The sequence below is a fragment of the Taurulus bubalis genome (assembly GCF_910589615.1).
Source record: "Taurulus bubalis genome assembly, chromosome: 7".
NCBI lineage: Eukaryota > Metazoa > Chordata > Actinopteri > Perciformes > Cottidae > Taurulus > Taurulus bubalis.
This window is the reverse complement of record NC_136595.1, coordinates 4,625,735-4,647,575: the sequence shown is the minus strand read 5'-3', so window position 1 is coordinate 4,647,575 and position 21,841 is coordinate 4,625,735. Positions and strand designations below refer to the sequence as shown.

At 43.3% G+C, this 21,841-nt stretch overlaps 1 protein-coding gene across 1 annotated transcript in view; it reads left to right on the top strand.

The window, feature by feature from the left end:
- The window catches only part of lpp (LIM domain containing preferred translocation partner in lipoma), a gene marked incomplete at its 5' end in the record, with an annotated part of 85,138 nt that overhangs the window by 7,848 nt on the left and 55,449 nt on the right, over positions 1-21,841 (top strand). The window contains 2 exons of the mRNA XM_079220709.1: positions 5,809-5,912; positions 9,363-9,485. Coding sequence (XP_079076835.1) covers positions 5,809-5,912; positions 9,363-9,485 — 227 coding nt within the window. The remainder of the gene's footprint in view (positions 1-5,808; positions 5,913-9,362; positions 9,486-21,841) is intronic.

Below are 21,841 nucleotides of genomic sequence, written 5' to 3'. Positions count from 1 at the left end.
GATCTCCATCAAAGAGATCGCCTGATTAATTAAATTAAGTATCCATTAGATGGTAATTAAGTTTGAATATCACCGTAATATTTACTCTGTGGAACTTGTGAGCACGGGATATCCTCTCGGGTATGTCCTTTTTATTAGCTCATAAAGCCATGAGACAAGAATTCAAAGTGGATACACACACACACACACACACACACGCACACACACACAGGCTGCTTGGATCATGAACCTGAGTTTACGCAGCAGTGACCGTCTCCGTGACCTTTGGCTTTTCTCCCTCTTGTTTGAAGGGAGTGACAGAAAGAGCTCTCCCTCTCTGTCTTTGATGAATCACACTTTCGCTCATCGGCCGAACCTTTCCTCACATCACATTTGGCCCTAACTGTTCAGCCCATTCAATGTTTTTAAAGCTTTAGGAGGGAATAAAATAAATAAAAAAAGGCCTGCTCTCAGACGGTTCACCTATCCTCCGCATTTGTTTCTTCGCTTTCATACAGAGACATAATCCGTCTATTGTTCCTGATCTGCATTTCATCCCCCCGTGGGAATTCTCCTCAGAGCAGCAGAAGCCAATTTGGGTCTGCCTCTTTACACTTAAAAACAAGTATATCTCCAAAGAGCTCAAATCCCTCCCTTCCCTCTCCAAGCCCAATGAAGTCATAAATCACTCCTCTTCGCGTATCATGCTAATTAAGAGCCGGGCTCAGCTGCTCTTCTCCGGCGGAAGCTGGAATAAAACGGCTCCGTAATTACGTCAAAACAAAGCGCTGCAGATGAAGCACGCGGCCGACACCCAGGACTTAAAACACTTTGTCCGTTTGGTCTGCAGGGGATTAAAGGTTTTTTTTAAATATATATTTTTTTTTGCTACTGGATAAAGTAAAAGCCACTTTTGTGATTTTCTCTTATTTTGGAAACCGATTAGGTTTGTGCGAATATACAAAAATAATCAAGTACTGGAGAAGTTTTATGAAAAAAGCTATAAAAAAAAATCAAGGCATTCAAGATTTCGGCCGTAACTCAAGTTCAGATGCTGGGAGATAATTTATGTTCCATGCGCCCAAACACGCACACAGAGTGGGAATTATTTATTTATTTTTTTTATTTTTTATTTTTTTTAAAGTGATGGGACAAAAAGTCCCTTGTGTTTGAGGTTTCTCCGCGTTTATGTCCCCGGCTCCTTCTCTTGCGAACACTAGCGCCCCGGGTGCGTTATGCAAAAGGAGGTTTGTCCTAAGTCGTTACAGACCAGATGGCCAGCGCTTACACACATGTAACTCTGATAATATTGTACATATGTAAATCTGTAAACATATGCTCAACCTTCAGCCCCCACAGAATACACTAATCCTCAACAAAGAGCAGAACACATTTTTTTTTGTTCAACTATTCTCTACTGATATTTCTCTTTTGCAACAAAATGCCAAAGCGTTTCCTCAGCGACGTCGCCCTCAGAGTCGGCATCCATTAGTCATATGCTGCACTTGAAGTGTTTATAAATGTGTCACTGACTCGAGAGACAGAGTTTAATATTCGTCTCGGTGTCACAGCTGGATCCATCGCCCACTCTTTCATCTTTCCCTTCGCAATGCTCTGGATCCCAATAACCAATTATACCTCTGACGTCCTCTCAAATAACGTTAATCACTGATCAGGATTCCTTGTTCACAACGACGCCACTTAAAAGCAATTGCTCAATAAAAGCGTGGCGGAGGCCGAGCGGGGAGTTGTCTCATTAAGTCGGTCTTCCCGCTGCGTCTCTCGCTCTGGAGACCCTCAACTCTCTATTGCCACAAATGGAGCCGGCTTCATTCACGGCACAGAGGCCGACCCGCAGAACGGGAAGTGCTCGACCGCTCAACCCCTCGTTGAGTTTAGGTCCATTAGAAACGGCAGAACCACTGGGTGACGCAGATAAAGGGGAAGACGTGGACGACAGCGAAAGGGCCGGGGGCTCGAGCCCCGCTTGAGGGGCCCCTGGCTCGGTTGTTGATTATCCCACCATGAAACACTTGTGTTTATTGGTGGGAAGCCAGTGAGGGTTCTCAGACTGGTTGGTTTGAAACAGGCTTTTCTTTCTTATTTTGTGTGCGTACATCTAAATAAAGGTCATCTTTTTCAGTCCCTGCAGATCTTCACGAAACTTTTTCCCCTCCCAGACATGTCACTGCCTCCCTGGCGTTGAGAGGAACGAAGGGCCTCTTTTGATGATGACAGAAAAATACATTTAGGTAAAAGTGGGGAGAAAAGGCATTGAATTGACAATTAAAGGCACCCTGTGTACTTTTTGACCACTAGTTGTGCTATTGAGAAATGTGTTTGTGTACAAGCGAGTAGCTCAGAGAGAAGTGGTGCAACAGGCGAGTGCATTTTGGTAAATAACAGTGGATGCAAACATTCATTTGTTTGTTTGCAAGAAAACTCCACAGGGCAACTTTAAGTTGCAGCTGTAATTGCTTTTTGGGTGTGATGATTGTTCAGCCAGAGCTATTTGCCTTTGTACACATCTCCGGTGTGAGCTGCTGTGTTCAAAGGGCGAGTCCTCACTCCTCTCTGGTTTTTGGCAATTTGAGTTCCAGCAGCGCTGAAGAGACAGGATCCACCCTTTTTAGCATTTTGCCAGAAGAAGCCAGTAAAATCCTGATTATATAAATGTACAGATATATAGAGTCCGATGGTTCCTTTTGCAGAAGAACACTACATTATTAGGTAACACTTTATAATATGAAGCATTAGTTAAGTATGAGTAAACACTTAATTCATCATTTATAAAGCATTGTTCCACACTTTATGAATTAAGTGTTTACTCATACTTAACTAATGCTTCATAGCGTGCAGTTATTATAAAGTGTTGTCCATTATTGAAATAAGCCGCTTAAGTACCCCAGACTGAATGTAACTTTGAGATATCGCCATGAAACTCGCCTTAATTACTTACGTTCTTAACATTTTAACATGTTCCGACATTGTATATACTTTTTTTTTTTTTTATATGCAAAAGGTGCATTATGTTATTAAATATTGGCAAATTTTCATAAACTTCCAGACACAAATCTGAACATTAGATGAAACCAGGTTCACATTTCTTGTCATTTTGTTGACATTAGAGTCAACGGCTTATATAGAGGGGAATTTGGATATATCGTTTTGTATCACTCCATAAAAAAATAACGCCAGCAGCCATGAAAAATCTATTTTTGACATGTTTAGGAATGAAATATTATACAAGTCAGTCTATGAAAGACACAAGAACAAACCTGAGTGAAATAACCTTCAGCATTATAGAGAGGAATGAAACTGGAAAGTGTGTATTGGAGAATGACATATGAAACTGTTTTGAAATGTTACATTTAAATATGCAAATGAGGCATTCTCTATTTCTAGGAGAAATCTCCATAACCATAGCCAAAGTAGTAAACGACATTATATAAATACATACACACCTACATGTGTATGTTGGATGTTTTCTTTCCACTAGTCGGTAAGAAGACATCTTTTGAAAGCCAAATAGCCCAAAATCTATAAATTGACCAGTGCATTGAAAAGCGGTGTTTCTGCCGGTGGTGTCTCATCTTGGTTGAGAAAACTTCTATTAAAAGACGGTCTTGCTTTCCACTGTTCCACATTCAGAACTCTTAAGACCTTTTCAATAAAACATGCTTCTCTGTAACATTTACAACCCTTGCGTTTCCTGAAATGAGAAATCCAAAACATCTCCGATGTTCGAGAGGAAACGTACATGAAAGTTAATGTTTTAATTCTCCGTAAGCCAACGAGTTACAAGTGACTTATACGCTCTGGCAGAGAGGATCTGTGCCGGAGCGAGGTGGGGAGGGAGGACGGGGCAGAGAACTTGTTGTCGAGCGGCATATTTTATTTCCTCTCCCATGGGTTTAGAGGAGCTGTTGCACTCTGGAGTTTTAGCGGAGGCCACAAGGTTGTTATATAAACAATTCACACGGAGGCCCTCGAGCACCCGGAGGGAATGTTTTAATGCAATGCTCACAATTTCTGAAATGCTGTAATGCTCAAGACGCAGACATGTGTCCAATTTTAACCATGCTGCATTATCACTCCGGCTTCCTTTTTTTTTTTTCTTCTCCCCTTCTTCTTCTCTGGGCTGTTTTGTCAAGGCAAAAAACCCACGCTTAATTAATTTGGTCAGCTGCCTTGGATAAACTACATTGATGACATCAATTAGATTCTAATGAAAACAGATAAAAGCCGCGGAAAGCAAATGGAATTTCTGAACAGGACTCATCAAAGTCTTAGCGTTGGAACAAATTCCCATTACGTCTCATAAAAGCCTTTAATTTGCAAAGCTCATGTCTGGTTTGGTACTTAGAAGTACATGGTCAAATGATTCAGTCGCGAGTCCTGCGCCAAAGAGAAGCCAAATCACAATTTAATTTGGCACGTAACTCCTTATCCGGTCTGAAACATGTGGGTTGGATGCAATCCTTGGATTAGCGTGGACTTCATAACTACACACTTGGCTCGTTTCCTCCTCCTCTGGCAGAACAAACACCTAGTCCGACCCGTTTGTACCGCAGCATTTACATTTCCAATCTGCGGGACAAGAAACACGCGCTTCCCCCAGATTAGTGCGTCTTAGTTAACCAAATTGCTGCAATTGTGTGCGTCAATCCGAGGCTCTCTTTCTGATCATTGGATCAGAAGTGGATGACCACATTATGGAAGCCGTCTCCGGTACCCAGAGCTCTAACCATAGTACCTCCTATTTGTACACGGGCAAGGAAAAGGAGATTGTACACATAATAAATAAACATTTAAGATAAATATGAAATGGGTGGAGCAGCTACAAAGTCAGCATAGCATAGCCCTGACTCATCTAAAATCTAGACCAACGCATGATTTCAGACTTTTGACAAATTGTCTCCATCATGTAGTTATTTTTGCATCCTTTTTGATCCATTTATTGCAATTAGATTACTGCGAAATCTATTTCGGTAAGCCTCAGGAAGCGCTGGAAGCAGAAGGCGTCCAGGCCGTTTGGGGCTGAGCAGGTTGGAGTGTACCCTGGGTTTTTAGAGCTCTTTAAATGAAAGCAATTACCGAATGCGGCCGAACGAGCCACTGATGAGGGAAACGAAAGAGTAAAGTTGTGAATCGTAAAAAACAAAACAAAGAGCTGAAAGAGGCCACAGTGCTCCGTAGAGCTGAGAGGAACTGCAGAGCTTGGTGATGATTCACTGCAGCTTCACTGTGAGCGTTCAGCGATGAGATCAGTTGTTAAGATGAGAATATTTTGAATGCAGCAGCTTCAATCTTGCACACAGAGTTGTTAAATCCAAGCATTTGTGTCTTTTTAAATTTGTCAAAATGCTGTGCAGTGTATCATGCACAGGGAAGTTTGTGCTCATTCGCCGCACATCATGCAGGAGCTCAAGCAGATCGATCCACATATTCATGCACAGTAACCTCAGTTATCTCACGCCATAATATACTGTTGACCGTGCAGAGCATCATGGGAGCGGTTCACCATCCACTTACATCAAAGATGCACAACTAAAGGAGTTTATGCAATTCACAAAATGTATTTTTAATAAAAATAAATAAAAGTCCCTGCACCCGCCATGCTGGTTATTGAGAATATAAATACAAATGTGAATTCAGTGGCAACAGCGTCTGCTCTTTTAGAATTGTGACTGTTTGAATTGAAGGAAAAAAGGGGAAGTATTAAATAAGCTGTTTTTGTTCCTCTTGGTGTGTGTGTGTGTGTGTGTGTGTGTGTGTGTGTGTGTGTGTGTGTGTGTGTGTGTGTGTGTGCGCGTGCGCCCATCCCAGCGGACTACCCCCCTCCTCCGCCACCTGCCGAAGAGTCAACTGGTTTCTCACCACCCCCTGGTTCCTTCCCGTCTCCTCCACCGATGAACTCCTGCGATTATCAGGTGAGCGTGTGTGTGTGTGTGTGTGTGTGTTATTACATTCAATTTGATCTCGGTTGTCAGGAACTCTCGAAGAGTCGTAAAGGAAAGCAAAAGACTGCCCCGAGCTCTGCACTGAGTTCACGCGCTGAGTCCAGCAAAAAAATAAAAAAATATATAAAGAAAACTGCCTTTCCATTTGAGCCGCAGCCAACTGCAGAGACGTCCAGCTCCAGAGATGCTGCCTGGAGCCAGCCGGCCTGACTCCAGGACCCACACACAAGCATACTTCCTTCCTTCAGTGCAGGAAGCGTAGAATGCTGACACCTATTGGTGGAGCCGGGTTATAATACCCACAGGCGTTGATACCCTCCCGGGGAGGGGGGTGTGTGGCCCCTGCGACCTGACCGACACTCGGCACTTGACCCCTGCTGCGAAAACCCCTCCAAGTGCTTCACATTCCTTCTTCAGTGTCCCCCCCTTCAAACCCTCTCTTTTTTGTTTATCCAATCAGTTTCTCATCCTAAACGAATGACAGAGGGAATTTAAATTAGCGATGCAATGCGTGCAAATTCAGCCGCTCTTCCCACACAGACTGTAAACGTACCTGGAGACAGTGAAGGACTGCATCCTGCGTGTGTTATGGCCTCAAGGTGAACTACCTCTCATAGTTATTATGCAATTATTTATAAAAGGTGCAGCCCAACGGCAGTTCCACTTCTGAATTCCCTGCTTTCCCTTCACACATGTAGGATCGGCTGAGCAGTTAGACATGAAATGAGCCAGCGATGAAATTGTACAAATTAGAAATCTGAAAAACTCCCCAAAAAAATCCTTTCTGCTACTGTTAATGTTATGAAGCCACAGATCATTTTTAGTAAAAAAACTAAACAAAAATAATGACCATGACCATATTTATACTTGGGGAGCCTTCCCAATCTCACTCCTTTAATGCCAGCTCTGTTCCCTAAACTCACATATGTAGACTGAACTGTGTGGGTCTACGTGTACGGTAACACACACACACACACACACACACACAGATATATATATATATATAACACAATACAACATGGATCAGTCACATCCTTTGATAGTTAACTGTAGTATTTCATATTGAACCTGGCTGCTGGCCGCTGTCAGATGTTTCAAAGGAAAACAAAAAGGACGTTGGTGCATGTTTTATTGCACTGCATCTCTGAGGAGCTAAATTAGCTTTTAAAACACTGTCCATGTTGACTTGGATTACTTCCAGGTACAGTACAGGCGGAGCAGAAGTGCACTGAATGATCTTCACCGTGTGTGGTTTGTCTCAGCGTTCAGGGTCCATGTGTTCGCTGACGCAGGCTCGACTTGCTGTTCACACTCGATGTGACGGACCGCCGACAAAAATTCTTGTTTTCCCAAGTTTTGTCCCAAGTAGGGTGAGGCTTCAGCTGGTCGTCAAATCCAGGGAATACCTTCCAAAGTTGGTCTATTTAAGCACAAAATTCGACTTCGCGATTTCGTGTCACGGCCCGTCTGCCGCCTCAGCACCACGAGAACCCAGGAAACCGCCAAGAGTGAATTTTCTACGTAAAGGATGAAGGTATCCATCAGTCCGATTGACTTCAGCTGAACTTTGGAAAGTACAGACTGAGGATTCTGTCTCTGTCACTGACATTGGAAACAGGGAAGAAGAAGCAGAAGGTCATGTATGGGGACCTGGCTGTAAAAACAAATTTAAAAAACCCTGTCCGTTGAGGTAAATAATCAGTTCGCAAACCTAATAGACGGTGAAATTGAGGCTTCTTAACTCGTGAAAAGTTGACATTTTTGTGGTCACGGCACAGCTGCTGTATTGATGGAGTGGACATGATGATAAGATAATCAGCTTCTTCCAAACGGCACCGGAAAGTAGACGTACAAAGAAATTAAGTGCTTAATTAGTTTTCAAAGTGCCTAACTGTTTTTACATTTTTTTTTTATCTCCCACTTTTCTTCTCCCGTCATATTGGCTGGCCAGGCAACTGAATTCCTTAATATACCACTGGTATCTTAATTACGTGCCCTGTAGCCAGAGCGGAAGTCTTTAACTGCAGGAGAGAGAGAAAAGAAGAGGGGGGTTAGATATCAATCAGACTTTCTTTGTATCTGCCTCTCCGTGCCTCAGCAGAGGAATCTCACACAATGAACCCAAAACGTTTAAGTGGTACTTCCTCAGAAGAAAAGGGAACCATTTCTTGTCTTTATCGACGGAGGTCTGGGTCGTGACGCGGGACCCTCTCGCGGGGAAGACGGAGGCAGCTCGTTCTCATCGCGGCTGTTGTCCACATTGTGAAGCCCGACACGGAGAATTCCAACACATCACAAAGACCGCAATGTTTCCTTTCATCCTCCTCGTTATTCCCTGTTAAATAAGGTTTTTTTTCTTTCTTTCTTTCTTTCTGTTTTTTCTTCTTTTGTTGATTTGAGACGAGCCATTAGTGTTTTGCTTTGTTTACCCCCCCCCCTCCCCCTCCCTGCTCATGATAGCCTTAGATGTTTTTTAAGCAGCAGCAGCTCTGCTCCAAATGGAGGCAAGCCCTGCCTGTAATAGATTGTGACAGGTAATCCAAACACATAACATTAGAATAAGAAGCAGTCACTGATCCAGCCAACTCAAAAGGCCCCCGCAGGCAATTGCAAGAAGTCTTCTTGCAGTTGCAGCATAGTTCAGAGGACTAAAAATATATCTGTCATTCCGTGGAGAAATTCCCGGGAATTTTTGTAGAAAACCGGGTGTCACTAACGGTCAGATCATTTTAGCTACTTAGCTGAAGATTTTTGTGCAACATTTTTTGTTATATTTTGTGTTTTTATTTTTTTATTTTGTTTGTATGTTGAAGTTGTGTTTTGCTCTGCGGTGAAACTGGAGGAAAGAAATGTAGATGAATAAATCAGCGAGGTCTCAGTCTGCTGGAGCGATCCGGTTTCTGACGCTTTCAAGCTTCATCTGGTAACATACCAGTCAAATAAAAATCAAAGCAATTCTCATCATCTTTTATAGGGCACATGTTTAAAATATGGAATAGAAAAATATCAGACTTTAATTCCTAAAAAAAAAGAAAATGAATTGACCTTTTTGTTTGAAATACTGCTGGATGAGATTGTGATGAATAATGCATGAAGAATGAAATACTGTAAACCCAAGTGTGCTGAAAAGCAGGAGGTGAATAGTGCAGCGCTTTATGAACAGACAATGCGTTGCTTCTTACTTCTCGCTGCACACTTCTCCCAGAGAGAAGTCTCTGCTATTGATGTGTGGCTTTCAAAAGGATCGCGTCAGGTCAAGGTGAGGCATGAACCCGCAGTGTGTAATCCCCGAGTCGGTAGAATCACTCCTCCTGGATGATAATCTGTCCTCTACTTGTGATTGCAGCTGCGCAAAGTGACGTAGTGTCGTTTCAACAACGTGTTGGTCATATTTGGCACGTGTGTGCCGTTTGTTTACAGATGAGAGGACCGGAGAAGACCCTGCAGGAGAGGCGCTCCAGTCTGGATGCCGAGATCGACTCCCTCACCAGCATCCTGGCCGACCTGGAGAGCAGCTCGCCCTACAAGCCACGCATCGCACAAGTACGACACCAACGTGCTAATATACACCGACAGCCAGTCAGTGCTTAAGTGAAAGTCACTTTAAAGGTCCAGACCACTGATTTTACACATGCAGTTTAATTAACTGGACATGCTGAGTGCTATTCCATCTGTGAAAGCAGTTGGACAGAATGTCCTTTGTGGCTTCGGAGGGAGCTTTTTTTTTAAGTTTTAGGAACAAATAATAAAAAACTGATGTCATAGTGACGTCATCAGTGTTACTTCAAATCTTTTAACAGCAGGGTAGGACCGCGTTACAACCAGGCTGTTTGGAGTAGAACATGGAGGCGTTTATGTTGTCGGCAGGCTGTAACGAGAGATGCTATCAAGTTGCACTATGGGAAATGTAGGATGCAGGGCTTTGGGTTATAATCAGGGCTAGAAAGTTAGCATATATTGGCCTCTGTTGCTGGGATTTTGACCGTTTTGAAAAAGAAAAAAAACTATCTCTCACAAGCGAAGTGAAAAACTAAATGACCCGAGTACCTCTTTAATATTTCACATAACGAAACCGACAACAACCCTGTATATTTACATCACACTGTTTTTGTAGGAGTTTTAGTACAGTTCTACTGGTACTTTTGGAGTAAGTGTGCTAAAGTAAAGGACCACAGCTAAAATTCCCAACAATGATATATATACATATGAACATACAACCTGGTTGAATCATTTCACAAGATTTACACTAAATGATGCATTGTATCTCACAAGGTTCCTGCAGGAAACAGACCCACATGCTGCATCTTTTCAGAATGTTTTGCACCAATGGAAAAAAAGAGTCTTGACCTATATCATTAGTTGATATTAAACGGTATTAAGAGCAACTTCAAAAAGTCAAAGCCTTGGGCAGTTCACTAAATTGTTTGACACACAATAAATGTAGGACAGGCGGATAAAAAAACCTACCCAATTGTGTTTGGTGTGGGAAGGCTCGGAGGGGCCTTTAGCGCCATGCAGATCATATCTCCAGTGAGATATTTGAGCAATAATGTAATACCTGAAAGGTTGTTCTCTGTGAGGGCATCCTCACTGCACTTTATCCAAGTAAAAAATATTCTTAAAGGTATCCCAGTTTTTATTCTGTGGGTTATTTACAGTGTACTCACCATGTCTACATGTTGTCTGTTTAATTTATTTATTAAAGGGTGCATATGTGAGACTGAAAACAGGGTTACGGTGATCAATTATTGACAGAGCTGTTCATTTAGCTCCAGATGAGGGTCTGTGCACACACATGCATCCACTGACCTATTATGTCAGATAGTGACTTTAATGTGGAGGGGAAACCGATTCAAACTGGTTCAACTACTTTCATGGCGCTTTCAAGCACATCTGTGGACGTAGTCTCTTTTTTCAGACGTGTAAAAGGCACGTTAGATGCTACCTTTTGTGTAAATGACACTTGAAACGTGCTATTTTGTGGGGAAGTGTGCCGCGTGACAAAGACAGACAAGAGACTGTTGGTTGCTATTGCTTTTGTCCTTTCGGTTTAGCGACTCCTGGCTCCCCGGTTAGAGGGAGCAGGATAGGTGCACCACACACAAAGTGGAAATGATTGCACCACGCAGGGGAAACACAGCGGATACGGGGCGACAAAGAGATGAGCCGTGTGGCTGTGAAACGATGCACACCGCAGGCAAGTGAGTAAAATATGACCTGGTGATTTCTGGTAGGCTTTGTGTTGTGGGAAGTCTGTGTGTTCACGGATGCCATACGGTAATAACACAACAGTATGTGCTTATGAGTGTCTGTGCACGTTTTCACGTTGACAGAGAACTTGATTAAGTTCAGGGCTCTTCTCCTCAAAACTATTCACACCGGCAGGAATGAAACTTTTTCAAAAAGGTTTGACTAGATTTGCGCAGGCAGAGGATCAACTACGAGGATCCTATTGACATATTGCCAGTCTGCCTCGAGTCAATTGTTGCATAGCCTAAGCTCCTGTATGTTATTTTATTGAGTTTCCTTTTCTCAAATTTTAATGTGTATATTTCGAGTGCTTTTATTGTGAAAGGTACAAACGGATGTAGTGGATCTGATCTCCTGAGAAAGAAGTAATGTAGTGTTTCTGACTGCGGAGCCTCCGTGTTGTCGTACACTGTAGTGCAGTGGTTCTCAAATGGAGGTACGTGAACCCCTGAGGGGACGTGAAGGCGCTCCAGGGGGTCGTGAGATTTCTTTTTAAATATATATGTAAAAGTAACATCCATTCAAAAATTAAATTTAAAATGTGTTATTTAGTAAATATTCAATAAAATATGAGTGTACATTTATGAAGAGAATATTATATATTTTATATTAAATAAGACACTGATGCCACAGCGCTGTGTGTTACATCTTTTTTTCTACCAAGAACACAAGTGTTTCATGCTAAGCTAAACCAGCGGCTAGCTGCTGCCTGTAGCTTCATATTTAGAGTACAGTCATGAGTGGTATCAATCTTCTCATCTAATTTGTGGCAAGAAAGCGAAGAGGTGTATTTCCAAGAATGGCGTACCATTCCTTTAATAACAAAACATGCACCTTTTTTGTTGTTGTATGTAGCTGTACCGTACACATTATATTTACATACTGTTTTTTCCACACTTTAGAGGACCGCTTGCATCACTGTGAAAGCGTCGGTTCCTGATCTGAACTTTTGATTTGTTCTCTCTATGTTTCATGTGAACACACACAAACAGGTGTATACACTGAAAATGCACAGAAACCGGCACGGAAGTACAAACGCTTTTATTAGGATGCGGAGCTACCAGCTGCTGAAATGCATTTTTACCCCCCTTAATAAAATATAGTATAAGTGCACACCTTTGTTGGGTGTGTATATATATATATATATATATATATATATATATATATATATATATATATAAAAACGTGCAATATATATCAGAGCAGGAGTCTGAAAGCCTTTGTCAACACGACTTGAAAAATTGATGCGCACCTGTGCGGCTCAGAGAGAACCGGCTCGCGGACGCCCGCGCTCACTAATGTATGGCCGGCGTAGCACTTTTTACCTGCCAGGGTCAAAGTCGGCCCACGTTTTATTTTTATCCCGCGGCACTGAGCCGCGGCACCTGTGTCTCCGCAGAGTGCACATACATGCCGTGACATGTATAAATCATGGAACGTTATGTATCGGGACGTTTTGTTGACTTAACCCTGTTTTGTTTCGCTCCTGCACCGTCGCTGTGAGAGCTTTTTGCACATGGAGTTTTTTTCCATTTGATTGTTTATTTTTCAGCAGCACACACACACACACACACACACACACACACACACACACACTGCTACTCTCTCCTCAGCTGATGCTGATTCTAGCTGATTAACTCAGGTTGACCTTTCCCCCCCCTGCCCAGCTGCTCCCGTCAGTCCGTGCTCAGGCTCTTTCAATGCTTTATTCTACAGCGCAGCACTGAACTGTGTCGCGGGGCCAATGCTTTTTTCCCTCTACCATCCAGCATTGGTACAACGGACGCACAGTAATCTTCCGCTTGTATAAGCAAAGAGCAGCGAACGCTCTTGATTTACAGCTTTCCGGCGCGCAAAGCAATTACAGAGCCAGCTCTCCAAAAATCAATAGGCCCCTTCCAAGCTCTGGGAGAAGAATCTTCTTCTCACCCGCACCCCCCACCCAACGCTAAATTTGGAATCAGCGAGGGGACCTTACGTGTGCCAGCCTCCCAGACGAAAATTGCAATGGACGTTGCCGCTCATTCATAAAAATTCCAAGTAGCATTCCTGCAAACGTTCAGCCGGCACTGATGCCTCACAGACATCAAAACAATTTTGTTTGCTTTAGTTGGTATTCTCTGTGGCATAACAGTGGGTAATGAAATGTGATCATTATATAATCCCCATTTGTTCTCTCTCCACTTTCCATCTTAGATGCCATTTGGTATTTGACACAGTTAACTAAGTCTGCGTTGCAGTTTGTTCGCCTCATCCTGCGACAGCAAAACAATTAAAAATAAAATAAATGAAGCCGGACCTGATTGTGATGATAATGTTTCTGTTTCTGTATTTTATTTTCATCCCACATTTGCATCACTAATTGGGCTTCTGTAAAAATATTCGTTTCTCGTTGTCAACACGTAGGCCGTGTGCTTTTGTTTGCTTAAATTATAATTCAATTATATTTACTTAAAAAAATAAAAATTATATATATATAAAAAAAGACCAGCTGAGTTTCACTGAAAAGAAGTTGTGGCCGTCACACAGTAAGCTATACATCCAGTTGACTTGTACACTGATGTGTGAGTGAGTCTCATGAACAGAAAACCAACGGTGAAAATCAGGAAGTGTGTGAGTGACACGAGACAAATATCAGATGGACGATTGGAACTGAAATGTTGTGGTAAAAAGTGCGTTCTGTGTGTACTTGTACTCTACTCGGGGCTGGACTGGTTATCATCTGGCAGACCGGACTATATCCACGATCTTTTATAATAATCTTTTTAGTTTTTGTTTGTCTGACCAGTCATAAAACAGGTCAACAGACTCATTGTGTCTGTCTGTACCAGTTCCACCCCTACACGCTCTATACGAACACTCAGCTGAGAGGTGGAGTCATTCAATGTCTGAAAAATATGAGCAAAATGATCCATGATTTAACGCATGCATTTTTGCATTGAACGCACAGACTGAGGACATCCTCATTAGACGGACTACTTCGGAAACACACCTAGCACTGAAGCGCTCTATTTTCTATTTACGCAACGCAGACGTTCATGTGCTTAATGAATTCATGTTTTTTTTAAATGCTTTTTCATGCTGAATGAGTCATTTACACAAAACCTATGAGCACATCTATGGCAAGGAGGACATTTAAAGTGGTGCTTTTTGTGCGATTCTTGGCGAATTTTTATGGATCTGCCGCTTGAATCAAATAATCGAGTGTTTGATGAAGAATTTCTTCACTCGAGTGACGTCTGATAAGGACCAACGACTCAACACATGGGGATGTCGTCAAATACATGCCAGCTGACCTTGTAGGTCAGTCGGTAAGTAAACAGTGTTTCTGATTAAAAAAAACGATTGCTGCCAAGATAACTTTCCAGAGTTGCAAACAGTTGACAAAGGATGTGGAATTAACACAAGACTCCACTCTTTCAGCTGGAAAAAGAGCAGCTAATCGGTCACCTGGTGAGCTGTCTGCTTGGCTTGTATCCCAACATATTTTCCGTCCGATGTCACACATTGTTTTTAAGATCCCGCTGTTGGATTTGAATATCTCTTTCTGTCCTCAACTCTCAACTCTGGCACAAGGGAGGGAGGAAGAGAACACAAAGAGAGCGTGCTCATGCAAAAACCCCTTCAAGTGTGCTGCGCTGCAATCTGCGCCCAACCAGCCCCACTAATATGCAGCGTAGGCCTGTCTGAGCACATCACATCTGTTGTGGGGGAGTTTACAAGGAGGCCCGGATGAGTGTCAAAACAGTGCGCTCATCACAGCAGCGGCCGCTCCGGTGGAGGCTGCTGAAGCCGTGACCGCGCCGACCTCTAATTCAAACCGAGCCCCGCCGCCTTTCTAGTAATCGAAACCCATCGCCGTCCCAGGGTGTTTTTATTTTGTACATTCAGCACGCGCCTTTAGGTTGGTAATACCAACAACCACTAACTGTGGACTCCAGAACCAAAGTCTACAACTGGACGATAACAGAGGAAGAGTAATTAGAGCAGGGCATTATGAATCGACACAAGCGCTTTTACATGTGATGCGTTTTGTCCAGTATCTATTCGTACAACCACCTCCACAGACGAGCCATTGGTAGTTTTGGCAAAATTACCAATCATATCTGCTAATATGCAAATGTAAAAAACAACAGAGTAAACGATGACGGTCTTCCTCTTTTACGCATAAGTAGAATTAGTAAAATGAGTCTCAGTGTTCGTGCATCACGCACTTCCTGATTTAGAGACCAAACTATTCCAACGGTGTTTGGTTTGGAGAAAAGCGCACACACACAGGTGCTGATGCACTTTGGAGGTTTATCCACCGTATGACCCATGAAGTAACCAACTAACAATTTAGCTCCGCATTAGGCAGCAACATTTTTGTCCCAATTAAACTCTAATGCACTAACTCCATTAAAACCTCGTCCTCATCTGATTCAATGCGGTGTGATGAGATCCAAGTTGAAATTAAAAAGCTCCCCCTGTCTGATCCATCCACGCGCTGCGCTACGATAATGTGCGGCATCGTAAATAAAATATTGAAAGCCTCAGCTCCATACACTTTTCCACCGTGATAAACTCCCCTGCATCAAGATGTGTGTGTGTGTGTGTGGGGAGGTAAGTGAAGAGGGAGAGCCACTCGACTGTCACAAGGCTGCCTTCTGGCAGTGCCAGAACTTCTGGGACCAGAGATGTGTGACTCACTTACAGTCACGGTTCCACCTCAATTAACAGTCAGGGCAGCGAAGCGCACTGAACCGCCTCTTTGTTTGTGTCCATGTTGACGACTCGTGTGTGTATTTGTTAATGCTGTCTAGAAAGCGAATGACGCGTACAAGGCTGTTGAGCTCTCTGGTGCCTTGTGAGGACAGAGGTCATGACCCTGGGACATTGGGACTTCAGAGTTTCTGTGTAGTGTTAGACTCTGGAGGCTTACATATATATTAAAATACCTAAATTCAAGAAGTAAGAGTTCCAAACCTATAGTTTGTTTGCTCTGGTGAGAACAAGTTCTCCATCTTCTTGTGCGTTCCCCTTCGGTTCGGTTGTCTTTTCACGCGGTAAAGAGATTGAAGCGATCCAGAGCGTCAGCAGACAAGCTGCACCACTGCACGCGTTGGTCTGTTTGTGTTTTCCACTCGACGTCAAATAGCTTGAAGTCCGTATAATGGGTTGTCATGTCCACACGAAACAAACAGGCATTATTGAGGTCCGCTGACAGTTTAGCTGAAGCCGAGCGCTCGAAATGCTGCTGAGATGGATCCTTCCACGCCAGTGCCCCGAGGAGGCCCTCGCTTCACGCTGCGCCAGTCAAGCAGCGCCGTGACACTCCCATCTCTCAACAGGCAGAGCATTGCAGATGGCACTCGCTGTCACAACACGGCAGAATGATAGGCCCTCGCCGCTCGCTCCCCGAGCCTCCCACTGATAATGGCGTCTGGCGAACGGTCGCGGAGACTGCAGACAACGGACCACCCCGGTGGTGTCTCTGCTCCCCGAGAGTGCGATCGGGTTGGTGACCTTTCTGCCTGCTCCCCTCATGGGGCTCGAACTCCCAAGGCATCTCGAGGGATTCACGCCTAAAGGAGCACACTTATCTCCATATGAAGGGTTCAGAAGCATAATAAACATTGACTGTAGACAGTTTGTATTAGGTAAAGTCACGGGCCCAAGTAGTGTTCAAATGTAAGAAGTAAAAAGAAAACTGTTTAATTCTATCTCCAAAGTCTGGAGGGAATCGAGTGAATGGATCAAAGGCCTGGCACAGTTGATGAGAACAGTCGATAAACCGATTTAAAGGAATAGTTTTGGGAAATACACTGGATTTCATTCCATAATTTCAATGAAGACATTGGCATCAATCTCATATCTGTTGGTTAAATAGTAACCATGACCAGCCGATTAGCTTAGCTTAGCATAACACCCTCTTCCGTCGGGCTGGTGACGTTGGGCTTTTGGGAAATGGTTTTCATTTAAGGCCATCGAAATCAGAATAAATACATTACTTTGAAGGTTCAGCTCACCAAAAAAAAAAAAGGATACAAATTGAAAATAGTACTCCCCTCCGCAGGCTCTCTATGGTCCAATCGAAAACCTTTTCTGGGACTATAGAGAGTCTAGAGAGGTGAATACTACATACAAACTATTCCTAATATTTAGACAAAATATGGAGCGGGCCTCCACAACATACTGTTGAACACAGTTATGTTCCAAGGCTGATTCATTTTGCATTGTATTGCATTCTATATTATCTGTATTATAAATCACAATGGGATTGTGAATGAAGGTTATAACACTCTTCAACTCTCTATAGTTAGCGCTCTGTGTGTGATTCTGAATGATCACCGCAATTTATCCTGTCAATGCCGTTCTGTGTCCATGTGTACGCATGCTGCTGTAATGTCCGGAATGTTCTGTCGCGGCGGATTTCATTTGTCAGGAGCGTGTAGTGGCGCATTACATTTCAGTTATCGCTGACTTGCCATATAGTTTGTAGGGAAGAAAAAGGTCAGTCATAAGGAGAGGAGTGGTCAGCCACCGCTACGTTGTTAAGGGCAAAGTAAAAGCCTCGTTCAATCGGCTTCAACTGCTTCCAGCTTCTGCTGCTGTCACAGGTCAACCAGCTTCTTTTATTCCCTTCTAAAAGGTCAAAGCCAAAGGCGGCTATTTTAACTCTTCAGGGCTCCGACGGCACTGACGTGTTTTACGCGCCGCCGCCGCCGCTTATCTCAAACGAGCCGCATCCAGACGACACTGCAGCCCTGTGTCGGCGGTGTTGAACTTTTTTCCCTTCCCCCGTTTGCATCGCATGCCGCTGTTCTCTTCTGATTGCTTTGTCGCTGCGCGGAGCAGAGATGTTAGCGCAGCGCCGGTGGCAACCGGCGACCTTAAGGTCAATCTGGCAGCAGGTTCTGAGTTTTGACAGGGGCAGCCAACTGTGGAGAGAGGAGCGTGCCTTTGGGGCGCTCATCGCGTTCCGTCAATGTTTGTTAGTCAAATAAACTGCGCGGTATCACCCCTTTGTCTTTTATTAACAGGGTGAGCCAATGACAAAGTGAGTTTGAGCCAGGGACGCTCTGACAGTCAATATAAACCGCCTCTTTACATCATCAAGTCCCTGGTAACAATGCTAAAAGGCTTACCATCAACTGCTGTCATAGCACATTATCCGTCTTCCCAATAACGTGTACGAGCTTACAGTGTATACACACACACACACACACACACACACACACACACACACACACACACACACACACACACACACACACACACACACAGCCTCTGAGAGAACAGTTTCGGTTTCCCGTCTCTGGGATTGATGATATCGACACGCTGCGGGCGAGCAGCATTTCTCCTCCCAAAGCAGGACAGGTCACAATGCATGGCAAAAAAACAAAAACCCCCCCCCCCCCCCCCTCCCCCTCTTCATTACAGGGATGAGTCAGGGGTGTGTGCGGCGAGAAACTGGCCCGCAGTACTGCAGGAGGTGAATGAAACAATTAGTTTCTGCTGTGTGAGCCCCACAAAACACACATTTCCCTTTTTTTTTTTTTTTTTTTAAAGATAGCCTGCAGAAGTGCCACGATCGCTGACTCTCGGGGACTTTTTCTTTTTCTTCACACAGTAGCCCAGAAAAAGATTTTTTGTTGCATCAGTGAGTAATACGCCCTACTTTTATATGATGATGTTACATCATTCTAGAAATATTACATTTTCTTTTTCTGAAACTGTTTTTTCTTCGGGGATTACATAACTGAATTTTTGGAACACGGCCTTAATGTCGGACTCCGCCGTGTCCGGGTTGTCTCAGAGTGTGCATGTCCGTATGACTGCTACCTGACTCACTCTGCAGGTTCATATCGCTCCCTGTTCTCTAGCTGCGTCTGTCATTTCTGTACAGTGCATGAACGAGTGCGTGACCTTCAGTCATGATGAGCGATCATCCTCATGATGATGGTTTGGTTTTGCTTGAAATGGAGCCAGAGTAATAATTTGTTCCATTATCGCTCATATTGGTGTCGGTGTGCCGGTTAGTTGTCGAGTAAGAACTTCCCCTGAGGGCCTCCGTTAGTCAACAAGATGAGATGCGTTCAAATTTCCCGTCCTTCAAATAAAGTAAGGAATCCCTATTGACTCCATTTCGTTGTTCATGTGTGTATGTTTAATATAAATTATTGTCCGATAGATTGATATTGTAAACTACCAAATATCAAAATCAGCATTGGCAAAAATGAAATCCATATCTACGGAAAAATCGTTATTGTGCATCAGTGTTTCCCTTTTTTGTCGGTGCATGTAAAAAAAAAAAAAAGATCAACTGTGTGAACATCAGAAGCCACAGAACAAATATAGCTGTGATATTATCAAGAGAAACTACTTGGAGAATTGGAAACGCTGTCTTTAAAAAAGTATTTCAGCTTGAAAACCCACATGAGTTCTCCTCCACAGCGGTGCCAGTAATCCTGAATCCAAACTGTTCCCACATCCTCAGATAGTGTTTGATTTCACATTCTGTTACAGTCCGACTCTCGCGTGTAAAGTCTAGGATGTACTTTTGTGAACATTTCACGTTTTTACAGATTTAAATGTAACGGGTCACATCCAGGTGAGGCCAGATGCTCCCATACACCAACTTTTCCACCTGAGCCAAGCATAAAAAAAACAATAGGTGCAGTAGCTGCTCCTGTAAATGCACCACAAGGAATGCATTGGGACACTGTTGCTCTCGATATTATTGTTGCGTAGTTGCTGCGTTACTATGAAGAATGCATTTGAATAACATGGACAGTAAAAGGCCGAACGTGCAGCATAGTTCCGTGTGACGCCGTGATGTCATCAGCGGTGAAACCACCAGTCACAGCGGCAGTGTTTCAACACAAATGGGATGCAGGGCGAGTGTATGGCGTGGGTGAACGGCTGCGTTGAAATATTCACTTGTGAAAGGCGAGGGTTGTCATGCAACAATCACTTGAAGGAGCAAACCCGATATGCAGATATAAGATAGGCAGAGGGAAAAAGTTCCCAGTGTGTGAAGAACACACTTTTATCTGCAAGCGGAGAGATAGTTCCAAACAGCTAGAGGTCTCGCCATGTTCCACAGAGACATTGTTTAATCATACTTAATGTGCCTTATCTTGAACTATTTTAGGAGAGGAAAATTGATACCCTCAATTGCGTGTCTGTATTGAGGCTGACGGAGAGTTAAATGCCACTATTGTGCACCCGATTGTGCCGAGACGAGATGACTGAAAGTAGAGGGGGAGATTAGCGAAGCGCTTCGGTGTTGACTGGGAATTCTTCAGCGCGAAGTGGACGGTCGAGGCCGACGGACGCTTTGTGTGTGAAGAAGGAGCGGGATGAAGTTGAGGGGGGAAGAAAACATCCGAGGTCTTAGATGACTCTGAAAAGATGCAGAACTTCTCCCTCTTTAGGGGTTTTCCCCAAGCTTGCTTTAACAAAATAAAAAAATAACCCCCCCTCCCACCCGTGTGGTTTGAAATGCAAAGTTAACAGTTTTACTCGGCCCCCTGAGGCTTGTATAGTCTCTCCTAATCTTTTTTAATGTGTCAAAAGGCTTTCTTGAGAGCCTCTGTGAAATTTCACACTTAAGTTGTTTGCAAAGTCAGTCTGAATTACAGTGTGGGGTGAGGGTTAACTTTCCTGAAGGCGTTGGGGAAAACTTTTTAAAAACTGTGGTGTGTGTGTGTGTGTGTGTGTGGATCATACAGCAGCACAGTATGAGGCTGTATCTATGGTCGGACTCGTGTATGTCAAAACTGTGTCGGATCACACGAAAAGACCATTTAGGATTATTAGGCTGCGATAACTCAACTTCGGAATGTATGTTTTCCGCACGGTGCTTCATATTATGGAAAAACATACGGAGGTTCCTTACCACAATTAATGAGATACATTAATGTAACGACGACTTTGTAACAAGGAGAAGGTTTTGTGAGTCAAAAAATATAATGTTCGAGAAGGAGAAGTTGCATTTTTTTTTTGTAATAACAAGAAATTGTGTCTTAATGACATGAAACATATCTATGATGAAAACAAAAGATCACGTAATACTAAGAAACTGAGCTAAATATTTTCTGTCATGGTGGAAGCATCATGCTGCTATAATATGTCCTGAACATTTCCTTCATAATAAGATAATGTATCCTTGTCCTTGCATATGGTCCATGTCCTACCTATCAATCATGTGATCTCAGCCCACTGATGGACACGGCGGGGTCAAAGGCGCCCATCAACTCAAAGATAACTCGGTTCATAACAGACACTTTTGTTCAGAGCGTGAGCGTTTGATAAGTTCCATCGCCCTCAGAAAGCCGTGAATCCATTCTCTTAATGTAATTTGTGGAAAACGTACCATGACAGTGTAATTATTTGGAGGGGGCCAATTTGCATCTGCGGCGCTCTGCTCGAACTAAATGCTTCTGTAGGTTCTAAGGCCTTAAAGATAAATTAATAATCTAGAGTATTTAAAACCCATGAAACATTTAAATTAAGTAATTTCACTTCCTAAAGGGCATAGTGGAGATTCTTTTTTTCTCCCCATACATATTCAGACAGACCCACTTTTTAAATAAACATCAGCACTAATCACTGAGGCAGGAATCGGAGTGAGAGCATAAAATATTTTCTGGATCTTTTTAATG